Source organism: Acartia tonsa, chromosome 14 (assembly GCF_053477335.1).
Source record: "Acartia tonsa isolate MP-2025a chromosome 14, ASM5347733v1, whole genome shotgun sequence".
Lineage (NCBI taxonomy): Eukaryota > Metazoa > Arthropoda > Copepoda > Calanoida > Acartiidae > Acartia > Acartia tonsa.
In genome coordinates this window covers 12,986,205-12,999,264 of record NC_137273.1, presented here as the reverse complement: position 1 = coordinate 12,999,264, position 13,060 = coordinate 12,986,205, and the positions used below count along the sequence as shown (strand labels likewise).

At 31.4% G+C, this 13,060-nt stretch overlaps 1 protein-coding gene across 1 annotated transcript; it reads right to left on the bottom strand.

Annotated features, from left to right (window-relative positions):
• Positions 1-251: 251 nt before the first annotated feature.
• LOC145306663 (small ubiquitin-related modifier-like) lies at positions 252-2,109 on the bottom strand. Its single transcript, XM_080148958.1, has 3 exons — positions 1,762-2,109; positions 1,282-1,398; positions 252-811 (listed from the first exon to the last, which is right to left on the bottom strand). Exons 2-3 carry the CDS (start codon positions 1,395-1,397, stop codon positions 670-672), a joined length of 258 nt encoding a protein of 85 aa, XP_080005084.1. The 5' UTR covers position 1,398; positions 1,762-2,109; the 3' UTR covers positions 252-669.
• Positions 2,110-13,060: the final 10,951 nt, after the last annotated feature.

Here is a 13,060-nt window from a genome sequence, read left to right as displayed (position 1 = left end):
AGTGAGCCGAATTTTTCACAAAATGCTGTGCTGTCATTAGTGGAAAGTTGATTACCCCGATCTGACACTCCACTAAAATGATTTAAAGATCCAGCTTAGGACTTTTCAAACTGCGGGTTTATCTGGATATTATTTTGCGCCTTAACACGCACGAGGTTTCTATTCTTAAAAGGATTATTTAACCATATCAATAATTTTACAATTAACAATCAACTATTCCATACGCTTCGCAGGATCGTAAAACAAAGTTATTCTGTTATACAAATTTATTTATCTTTTTCAGAGATCAGTTTTATATTTTTTTTACAGTATGTTATTTTTTTATCAGTGCAAATATAGATCAATATCTACCTAGACATCAATTTGGCTATTTAATTAGATACCAAGGCATCAAATTAGATATCCAAATAAATATCTAAGACATGTTTTAATACCACAGTCTTTAACAAATAAATATGAAGGTCATTTGTTTGTGATTTGAAAGGTCAAGGGGCATCATTGGTTTTAATTTACAGGATTTTTTTAAACAGGGGGAGAGGATGCAAACATGCACCCTTCTGCAAAAATAGGCGATGTGTCTAGGTTTTAAATTCTAGCACTATGAAAACTTTTAGGAATTCTGGAAAATCTGCTACAAAGTTTGGTTTGTTGGTCTGTCCTTCTGTCAGGCTACAGCCCGCCCGTCTGCTCCTGGTACACTTCAATTACATCGTCCTGTTCCATCTCGAGGGCCTTGGGGGTTTCATCGTCGTTGATACGACGTCCGTCGAAGAGGAAACGGAGAGAGGATACGGGCACACCAACTCTTTCACTGAAATAGGACAACATAAATTAGGTTGGGGGTAGAAAAAGGACACTTGAATTACTATGACCCTTAATGAGGGAGGGAGGAAATTATGTGCTGTTTATTCTTTAAGTTTTATCGTAATGCTTTCTTATTCGTTGATTCAACTATTAATCTACAAGGATTAATTTTACGCATTATAATTGGGGATGGATATCAATTCATCAGCCACTGTCTCGTCTCTATAGATACCCGCCAATACAATGAATTCAGAATTATATTTAAGCGAATTGCATCGTATTGTAATAAGACAGCATTCCGCAAATATTAAAATAAAAATTATAAGATTAAAATTAGTTGTTAACCTCAATGAATGTAAATTTGGAATTTTAATATTAAAGGAAAGTTGTTTTCGATGCTTTGCATATTTCAGTATGACTGAGAACCGGTTCTAATCCAGCGGATATTAATCAGTTCCATTAAAAGTTTATTGTCACCTGTATGACTTCTTTAATTTTCCCATCTGGGTGGTTTGTTTGACTCTGAAGTGGATCTCGTTCGAGTCCTGGCCAACAACCTTCAGCTTGATGTATTCATTGTTGTCGTCTCCCATTCTAAAATAATTTAATTATATGTCAATACATTATTAAAAGATTTAACAAGAGTATTTTCACGTAGTAGAGATCCGAGTATTGGAGACCTATTACAGAGATATGACAATTTATTGTGTATTTTCATCCCAAATTAACTATGTATAAAAGAACTCCATTAAAAAGCTAATTTATAGTCATATACAGTATAGTATATAAAAAAAGGACTAAATAAAAAGAATGGGGTAGGAACTCATTCCCCACAAAAAAAATTGGTTTAAGGGAGATAATCTTTCATTTAAAAATTACTTCAAACAATATTTATTCATAAATGCAAATTTTACCGAGAACTTAAAATAATAACAAAAAAAATTTTAAACTACATACCTGTATTATTTGGCTAAATTTGACGGATGTGTGAGATAACTGGTAGTCAGACAGACAGTCTAAATGCAACTCTGGCCGATTAAACAAAATCCTTCTATTAAATAACTAATAACCTCCCTTTTTTACCCACCACCACTTATCTCCCCCCCCCCCTCCTCCTCCTCCTCCATGTTAATCCCACATACGTCCCTTCTCTATAATTTACCCTCTCTCTTTTATTATCTCTCCCACTCTCTATTTTGTAGATAACACCCCCCAAAAATACTTTTGAAATACTCTTCCCTATTCCTCATTGCTAGAATACCATAGTCCTCCCTTTTGTACATAATACTGCTTTAATTGCGCCAATAGTAGGAGAGATTACATTTTCTCTGTTAACACTCGACATAAATCTCCCGGTAATACGGCTCTGTCATTGGTCAATCCCCGGCTGTGGGGAAGTTGCGAGGGTCCGCGATGACGTCACGAGCACTCGCTATGTGTATGTGTACTATGTACAGTATTTTGAACGAGGGTCCGCAATAATACTATAGCTGTATTCTGGAGGGCCCGGACGGGCGGAATTCTAACTTGATTTTACTTTATTTACAAGCAAACTACTGTTCCAATCAATTCCAACTCACTAAGTAATAAAATAAATGTATTTCAATTGTTTATACTTTTACTTATGGAATGGGTTTAGCTAATTTTAAAAAATATTTAATTTTTTTTTTGGGGGGGGGGGGGTTGAGGTATCCCTCCCCAATAAAAAAAACAGGTTTGATTGTATTAACTCAATTACAATTCTTTTTCATCAAGTTAGGGATACAAAAATTTGGGGGGGGGGTCCATTACCCCTCCAAAGATATCTGAAAAAAATTAGGGGTCATAATAAGAAATCATATATATATTTTTTTCTTTCTTGATAAGGACCTATTATATAACAAAGGGGATATTACTTATAATTTTCAATTAGCAGAAGAAATATTCAAATATCTGCCCATCATTAGAATATTTTTTTTTATAAAAAATGCAAAATATTCAAACTCCATTCAAAATCTAATCTATATGCTGTTTTCATGACAAAAATAGAAATAATTTTCTTTTAAAAATTAGTATAAAATCCGCCCATCAACTTTGTAGCGAGGGTCCGCAAATCATGAAACGAGCACTCGTTTCCTGAACTCGGCAGAAAGAGGGCCCGCATGGCCGATTCGAGGGCCCGCATATCGTACAAAGAACTCTTGCGAGTGCCCGCCAATTTTGAGCGCACGCCTTTTTGTTATTTTTTATTTTCACCCAGATTTTGGCCTCCTGTGGATTTATCTCTGGAATTTTCCATGGTGCCACAGTGGAAGATTTTCTAAATCCAGGGATTTAGGGACAGGTAACCAGCAAGATTCTTGTCCTTCCAGCTGATCTTCCCTTGGGAACTCTGCAATGGCAAAATTAAGGTTATTCTGCTTAAAAAGTCATTTTGTTGTCCCAAGATAGGTCTATTTTGGCAGTTGTCAACATAGGGTTATATTTGAATAAAAGGGGGGTGGGGTGATACATCCTCTCAGGTAAGTTGTCAGGATGATGCCAACCCTACTATCTAAGTAGCTTTAGTGAGGGAGGTGTGTCAAAACTAGAGGTTAAATATCCCAACATAAAGCTAATTTATATAGTTTAAAAATGGAATGGTGTTTAAATAAACCCCTATGCTGCACGTCCCTGCCTCAAATGGAGACTGATGTTGGCATGCTGTACCTATGAAAAAAGTACAAACAACTCCCCTTGACTGTACAACCTTTGCCCAGAAGTCATTGCCGTTTTTGATTTTTACAAGTTCATTATTGGTCAAGGTATAATTCTTCTGATTTTTAAGATGAATGTGCTGCTTTTGATAAAGTTCAGGGAGGGAAGGACATTTGAGTTTTGACTATAAATTACTCTGGTACCCAAAGTTTTTTAACTCTGTTATCTTATTTGTTAGCTCTAAAACTTTGGGTATTTTTCAACCAATTATTTTGATCCACAGATGAGGTGATTTTGTTTATATTCATTGGTAATGTACATAAGTTTATCTTTCACAAGCTGCTAAATCCCTATGGTGGGGGGGGGGGAGAGAAGTCAACCCTCCTCCTTTTTTCAGTGATTTTTTTTTTTTTGGGGGGGGGGGGGCATTCTTTTTTATGAGCGAATTTCATGGGAGCGAAGCCTTGAATAAGATAATATGTTTTAAACTTTGGGTAAGTATAATTTTCAGTCCAATGTCCCCTTCATTCCTGGGTGTTTTGAAGTAAAACAAACAAGCGGTAAACTTACTCCCCGCCCACTAAATCTTATTTTTAATGTCATGAATTAAAAAATTGCAAGATCCTTAGAACAGAAACAGCAGCTACGACACAGAGGTCTCTAGGAACAATTGAATTCATTGAGTTGGGGGGATTCTAACAGGAGGGTTGAGGTATCATCCCAATAATTACATATAAATTTACCCTGGACCTACAAGAACCTTTACTGCAAAGGAGATCTGAATCGGTCAAGAGGTTTGTGAGATATTGAGCAACTGTTACTTTTATATGAGGACTAGTGGTTACCCCCCTAGAGACCTCTAGATGCATTTGAGGAAAGAGGGGAGAAGGGAAAATCGACACTAGACTTTTCATTATAATTTTTAAAAGCGAAGCTTTTCTATAATTAGGGTCGGTCCGTCCGTAACGGATAGCTTTTTTCGTTATTTTAGGCATGTTAGAATTGTTCTATCGATTTCAAACTTTGCATGATGGTTTCTGTAGTAGTTAGGTACGATTTAGAAAGCGTAGCAACTCTATAATTGTTACCAGAATGTTCGTACGTCCATTTTAAACATGTAGATTTTTTTACATTTTTAACAACGAATTTGTATGTGACCTAATTATCCGATTGGTCTGATTTTTGGTATATTGAGTCCTGGGACAACAAAGTGTAATGTAATAAGCGAAGCAACTCTATAATCTGGTCCTATAAATGTAAGTATGTCCATAAACATTTTCTTGAATCAAGCAATTTTTCAACAAATTTACTTAAAATTTTGCTTTGACTCTTATACATTTATATTGTGATTATTCAGTTCTGACATTATACAAGTGTTAATGTCCGTTTGTCTTACCGTTTCAGAGCTTCGCTTTTATGGATGTTGTCATCCTTGTTAAAGAAAAAGTAACAGTTATTTATCGAATCGTATTATAAACAGCTTTCCGCGGAAATAAAAATGGATATCAAACAAAACATGATAATTTCTTTAACAATTGGGTGCAATCTGAAAGGGTAGCAACTCTTTAATCATTTCACGTGTTTCCTATCAATTTCAAACTTTGCATGAGGATTCCTTTAACAGTTAGGTACGATTTAGAAAGCGCAGCAACTCTATAATTGTCACCAAGAAGTCCGTACGTCCATTTAAAATATGCTGATTTTTTACTTTTTTGAAACAAATTTTTTTATGTTAAAATTATCCGATTCATCTGATTTTTTATACTGATTCCTATTACAACAAGGTACAATGTTATAAGCGAAGCATCTCTATAATCAATAGACTATAAAAGTTGGAAAGATTTTTAATCAATATAATAGATTTGAAATCTGCATAAAATTTTAAGGATTTTTTATAAAATTAGTTTTTTATATAATTCTTTATTTAAAGGCGCAAATACAAATTAAGTTAAATAATTTTGAGATCTGTGATTGGTGGATTGAAAACTATCTGTGCTCTGATTGGAGAAGCTTAAGTGACGTACATCATTCAACCAATTAGAGCGTATGTAGTTTCCAATCCAGCTATCCTATTGGTCAAAATTTATTAACTTAAATCGTATTTGCGCCTTTAAATAAAGAATTATATAAAAAAAACGAATTTTATAAAAAAAAATCCTTAAAATTTTATGCAGATTTCAAATCTATTATATTGATTAAAAATCTTTAAAACTTTTATAGTCTAATAATCAAGTCCTAAAAATGTAAGAATCTCCTTAAACAGAAACCTGTAATTATTCAATTTGCAGCAAGTTAATATATAAAATTTTGTTCATGTTCGTTTGTTCTACCAACCATTTTATTTCAAAGACTCACTTTTATGGATGTTGTCATCTTTGTTTAAGGATGATTATTGAGTTGCTTTCTTGTGTAGGAGGTTGAGAACAGAGAGAGAGAGGGTACAATGGACTGTTTATTATACTAGTCCCCAAAGTTTTTTAAAAACGTTTCTTAATTTGTTGACTTAACAACTTTGGGAACTTTAGTGAATTTTGATTGGTTAATTCATTATGTTGAGTGTACATAATTCTACAGAAGGGGTAATTTTGTGTGTCATCAATGGGGTTTACATAAATTTATCGGCCATTGTCTTATCCCTTTAGATCCCTGGGTTGATAACCTTCGAAATGGAAGATACTGACGAACATACTATAAATAGTTATGTGAGTGGTTGCACTACAAATGATTATAACTACGTAATAAGGATTAAAAATTAAAAATAACAACACTTAAAAATCTTTTAAAACTAATAATAAGGTCAATAAAAACTCTTAAAATCTTTAATCTTATTTTAGAATTAGTCAACATGAACCAATCCAACAATTTAATCATTTTAATTATGTGGTCAAACATCCTTCTGACAACCAACTCTTAGATTACACAACCTTTGTCTGGAAGTCCTAACTGTGTATGGTTATGAATTGCAACTGTTTTTAATTTCCAACTCTATTTATGTCACGCACCTGACATAGCAGCAGTAGGAACACTTTCAATGTCTTTAGTTATGAGTTGGTGTTTGGCCTAGATTCGAACCTATCACCTTTTTAGAGAGGCGAATAATAACTTCCTGATAAAGAAATCTTTACAAGTTGATGGGGTTTTGTATGAAGAGTATCCACTTAAATTTATTTACATCATAACTATTTTTATTAAAGCATTTTTATTAGATCAGCAATGGTAGAATCCCTTATTTTTTTTTTACCTCCATCATTCCAAGAGAAGTTAGCCCTAGAAAAAAATAACCCTCCACAAAAATATTTTATTCTTTTTTAAAAATATAATTGAAATTTTAGGGATGACTTACACACTAAGATATATAAGATGAAAGAATTTTAATGTTAGAGGTAGATTTGAAATCTGTATCAAATTTAAAGGATTTTTTATAAAATAAGTTTTTGTATAATTCTTTATTTAAAAGCGCAAATACAATTTAAGTAAATTAATTTTGACATCCGGGATAGGTGGATTAAAAACTAGCTGTGCTCTAATTGGTTGAATGATGTATGACACTTAAGCTTCTCCAATCAGAGCACAGGTAGTTTTCAATCCACCAATCACATATGTCAAAATTAATTAACTTAAATTGTATTTGCGCTTTTAGATAAAGAATTTTACAAAAACGAATTTTATAAAAATCCTTAAAATTTGATGCAAATTTATATATACCTCTAACATTAAAATTTTTTCCATCTTTTATATTTTATTACACACCCACCCCTGTCCTCCAGTATCTCTAGAGACCTCTAGGGTTGTAGCCAGTAGTCCTTACATAAAATGATTGGATTTGTCTGTCATTTTATACTTTGAAGCTATTTTAAATCTAGTGGAGGGGGTATACTTGTTGCTTCACTTTCAAGTAATTGATAGAAATCCTCATTGCATCTTGTGTTAAATAAAGTGTTTTGTTATTTTGTTTATTAAGCCAAGTGTTCTCAATTAAAAATACTTTTGTACACAAAATTCTTAAAATAATTCAGTTTTAATAATGGTCTACTTCAGTTTGGAAGCAAAGAAAAATGTTATACTAATAACCATGATTTTGACAATAATTTTTATGGAGTTAATTAGTTTACCAACTGTTATCAAGATATTTCTACAAGTTTTTATATGCATTGTTGGTTTCCTGTTTGTTATGACAAGCTATTCTTTCTATCATAATCTTCCGGATGGCAGAAAAACAGGAAAGAATCTGTCAAACATAAAATTGATTTCTAAACCCAGTTAAGATTGTAATTAACTTCCACACATATTAAAAAAACTATAATTTGACCCTTCTTTCAGCTTCCATCTAATCACCTAATCACAACTTCAACATAATTGTTAGGTAAAGAACATGTCCTAACTTTTGTAATTTTTCTTAACCCATTCGTGACGAGCTTCCAAAGTTCAAAGTTTTGATTGAACGGGGTTTAACAAAATATATTCTTCTATAATTACTCAACAGAATTAAAAAAGTAAGGTATCAAAACAAAGATCTTACTATTTTTGTTCATAATGGCAATTTTCTTTTTTTTTGTTAACTTAAAACCAACTTAATATTTTTTAAAAAAAACTTAAATTACTTCAAAAATAAGAGGTCTACTAAAACAACCGATTGCATATCTAAATTCTATGGATCATTTTACATCTACTACTTACAAAAAATACAGACTAGCTATTTAAAAAAAATCTCAATAGTTAGGACAAATTCTTTGGGATAATTTCGAAATTAAATAAGATGTTAGTTTATAACCCCCTAAAAAAAATCCGATGTAAAATAAATCCCCAGAGTAGTGATTCTTGAATTATAGAAAGTTGTATTTTAATTTTCAGCTTTAAGCATGGCTATTGTTTGATTTCAGCTTATTCAAATACAATAATTTATTTAAAGGTTTGATAGTTTCTACCCATTACAGTTCTTACATATCAGATGCAGTTTCTAAATGTTCTAGCAATGATTACTCTTTTATGGCATAATGTCTCTGAAATAATACTGGAGTTTCCACTCTTTGTACAACCAGCTCTTGAATCCTATCCAAACTTGACATGTAGTTGGCTGAGAGGTGGTAATTTAATGCCTATTATTGCTCTCTGCATGACCATGATTGTTTGTTATAAGATATTTCTTACTCTAGATTCAACATCCTACCTAAGTATGGACCATGAAAGGATATTCAAAATTGGACTTTGCTATGCCATTTCTCATTATGTTATAGAGCACCTTTTTCTAACACTAAAATATGGCACTATTTGTGTTAAAGCTAAAGTCCAACAGTTGATCTTTGTTAAAGGTGTTCAATTGCAAAGAGACCATTTCAACACAGCCTTTATGGTGTTCCCAGTTCATGTTATATTTCTTGTAATTGCTACAATTGGACTAAAAATTAGTAAATGTTACAAACAGAAAACCTGTAATGCAATTCAAAAGTTTAAACAAATCATTTGTTGTAGAAAGCATGAAACAAAGTATCAAAAGCAAAACTCAAAGATCTATTCCATATCACAAAATCTTCCAATACCTTCAGTTGCCTTTATTGCTGTCAGTGAAGCAGAGAGAACAATAACTGATCTCAACACTAAGATAGTTAGCTGTAATGGAGAATCCAACCAACAAACTCCTATATACAGGGAAACTTCAGAAACCAATGAAAGATCAGAGCTCAATTCTAAATTAAGAGAAAATGGCAAACAAAATTGTATTATTAATCAAGATGAAACTGTGAATGTTATTGAATCAATTGACACAATAGAGGTTATCCACTTAGATGATTCAGTCAATGAAAATCTAGCTGCAAATAAACCTGATGACAAATCATTATCTACTAATTCAGAGACTGGTTTACCACAAAGTAATATTAAATCCCAATGGATTGAACAAAGCAATCTAAGTAAATCTCCTTCACAAGTTTCAATTGTTGACAATGCAAAGATAACTGGCGGAATCACCTTAGCTGTTGTAGCTGCAATAATTGTACTAATTGTCATCAATAGTAAAAATTCTGGACTTAATAGTTTAGTTACTATTATCAATGCTCTTGGTATTCATATTTCACCAATTGCATGGGTTTTGAATTCCAATGAAATCACTAATTATATGATAAGAAGAATTAAAGGGCGAATATAGGTTCAATATGATATGAGCTTATATGAAAGGTGCCATTACATACTTTTAAAATAACTATGCTAAATTTTTTAGATTTTACAATTTTTGCATTCACTTCAACATATGATAAATCAGGTAGTCAACAAAATCGTTTTTTTTAACCATTATAAGACCTTTTTTTCACTATTTTTCTTAAATTAATTTGATTGTTATATTGGCATGTATCTCATATGATAATTTAAATGTTTATTTGTTTTAATTATATATTATTTTATTAATTTTTTAATTTCCGTCAAAATATTTTACGCAAGAGTGCCTCAAATATAGCGTCAAGGGTAAATAATACGTTTTAAAATTTATTTTCTCTATGAGGATCTGTGATTTATCCCTTATGAAATATTTACCCTAATTACGATATGTAACACGAACACACACACACAAACATGATGCAACTTTTAGCAAAAAAATAATATTTTAATTTTGAAATATTTTTTTTAAATTAGTGGTTTAGCCCTTACTTTTTCAATATACTTTTACAGAATTATTTTATGATAAATTTTTTTGATCAAAAGTAAAAGTTGCAGCAAATGTCAAATCTGTCAAATCCTTTCTTCTTCATTATGACTATGATTGAACAGAAGCTTTATAATTCAACCCTCAGACACAGCCTTGTGTGATGCAGTGATGTTTGGATTTCTTAGGGAACTACATTGGTTACGCAAAATGACGTAATTCTTTCAACGAATTGGATCAGTTTTTGGCTAGAAACAGACTTTTACAGTTAAATATGTCAATGTCTTTAAGTTATTTATAATCTATATAATGGCACCTTTGAAATAAGCTCATATCATATCAAACCTATATTCGCCCTTTAAAAGTTATCTAGTAAAATTATGAATAAATGTTTTTTGTGTATTTTTAAATAAAAAAGAATTAAAGAATGAATATTTAATTTTATCTTTATAAAAGATTATGTGGAAGCAATAGAACAGAAAAACCTATTTAATATCACCAATTACCTTAAAACAGTTTAGTTTACAAAATATCAATAAGGATCTTAAAATTAAGAAATGTTCAAAATTATTAGCATAAAATATGAGATTAATTTTTAAAATTAAAAAAATACATATTATAGGTGATAAAATAAGATGTAATCTATTCAAAGAACTTTTAAAGTGTACTAAGGCTTTGCAAGTCTATATCTTGAGAACAGTCTATGATTATCATCTTAAGTAAATGTTTGTTACATTATGCATTGTAGCCCACCCACTCATCATTGGGAAAGTGATAGGTTTGAATCTTGGTCCAACACCGTGTCATATTTAAAGATGTTAAAAATGGTTCCCACTGCTACTATGTCAGATGCCTTGACCCAAAACAGGTGCAACTCATTACTATGCACAGTTAGGACTTCTCAGACATAGGTCGTGCATCACAGAGAGTTGGTTGTCTGATGGATGTTACTTCACCTAATACCCTTGGGTGTTTGACATAGAAGGGTGCGTATCAGTCACCCTTAGTCATTCTGGATTCTAGGACCTAGACAGTACATCAAGTCAAAAAAATCCTGGACGTCAATCCCGCCCGTATGAGGTAAATACATTATGCATTACCAGCGGCTACGCCCCTAGAGGCCTCTAGGGGCACTTGAGGAGGGGGGAGTCGAATTTGATAACCCCATTTCTTATTTTAGATTTTAAAAGAAAAAGTAAAAAAATATTTTGGGGTTGAAAATTTTTTTTTTGTGGGGGGGGGGAATCAGAAGGAATCATTTTTAATTTTAGTTAAAATATAAAAAAATTTTTTGGGGGGGGGATTTTTCATTTTTGGAGGGGTTGGGGGTGTCCCACCCCCCAAGAAAATAGTTATAAACCTTCCCGGGACCTATGAAAAGCTACCCTGTTAAAGGGCGAATATAGGTTCAATATGATATGAGCTTATATGAAAGGTGCCATTACATACTTTTAAAATAACTATGCTAAATTTAAAAATTCAAAAAAATTCTTAAGTAGATTTTACAATTTTTGCATTCACTTCAACACATGATAAATCAGATAGTCAACAAAATCGTTTTTTTTAATCATTATAAGACCTTTTTTTCACTATTTTTCTTAAATTTATTATATTGGCATGTATCTTATATGATAATTTAAATGTTTATTTGTTTTAATTATATATTATTTTATTCATTTTTAATTATAGCGTCAAGGGCAAATAATACGTTTTAAAATTTATTTTCTCTATGAGGATCTGTGATTAATCCCTTATGAAATATTTACCCTAATTACGATACGGAACACAAACACACACACACAAACATGATGCAACTTTTAGCAAAAAAAATAATATTTTAATTTTGAAATATTTTTTAAAAATTAGTGGTTCAGCCCTTACTTTTTCAATGTACTTTTACAAAATTATTTTATGATAAATTTATTTGATCAAAAGTAAAAGTTGCAGCATCCAATGTCTGTCAAATCCTTTCCTCTTCATTATGACTATGATTGAACAGAAGCTTTATAATTCAACCCTCAGACACAGCCTTGTGTGATGCAGTGATGTTTGGATTTCTTAGGGAACTACATTGGTTACGCAAAATGACGTAATTCTTTTGACGAATTGGATCGGTTTTTGGCTAGAAACAGACTTATACAGTTAAATATGTCAATGTCTTTAAGTTATTTATAATCTATATAATGGCACCTTTGAAATAAGCTCATATTATATCAAACCTATTTTCGCCCTTTAAGGAGAACCTGATCGGTTCAGCGGTTAGCAAGATCCTTCAGTACAGACACACAGACAGACACACAGATACACAAACATCCTGTTACTTTAGTATAAGGATTGGCTGACATAATCTAAAGATTGGTAGCCTGAGTCATCCTTGAATTGTGGCTATTTATTTGGCTGACCTAAAATTTGTTCTTTACCTTCTTTATATAATCTTTATGAATTTTATACAGAAAAGAAAAAACTAAAATGAAATTAAAAACATTGAAAAAGTTTAATTTTTTATTTATTGGGAATGATATTATTAACAGAATCAAGCAGATTGAAATTTTATAAAATATGTACTACTTCCATACGTTTCTGGAATTTAAAAATTATATTCTAAACATAGGTTTTTTTATAATTATTCTTCCCTGAATGTAAAACTTGATTTTTAATTCTTATCTCTAGTGATTAGTCAATGTCAATACAAGTAAAAAGTAAAGTTAAAATAAAAAATTTTCATTTTAAGTATTAAAGTAAACTGGATAAACATAATAAATATTCCTAAGAAAGATAAAGTGACTTTTTTTGAAAATTGATTAATTGTTAGAGCTATTCTATAACTGTGAATGTCTAAATAACCACCAAACTTTGACCACAATGTTAATCAAAATTAATAATATATATTACATTTTAACTTTAATTTACTTTATGTATAGTGTATACCCCAATTGATTTACACTG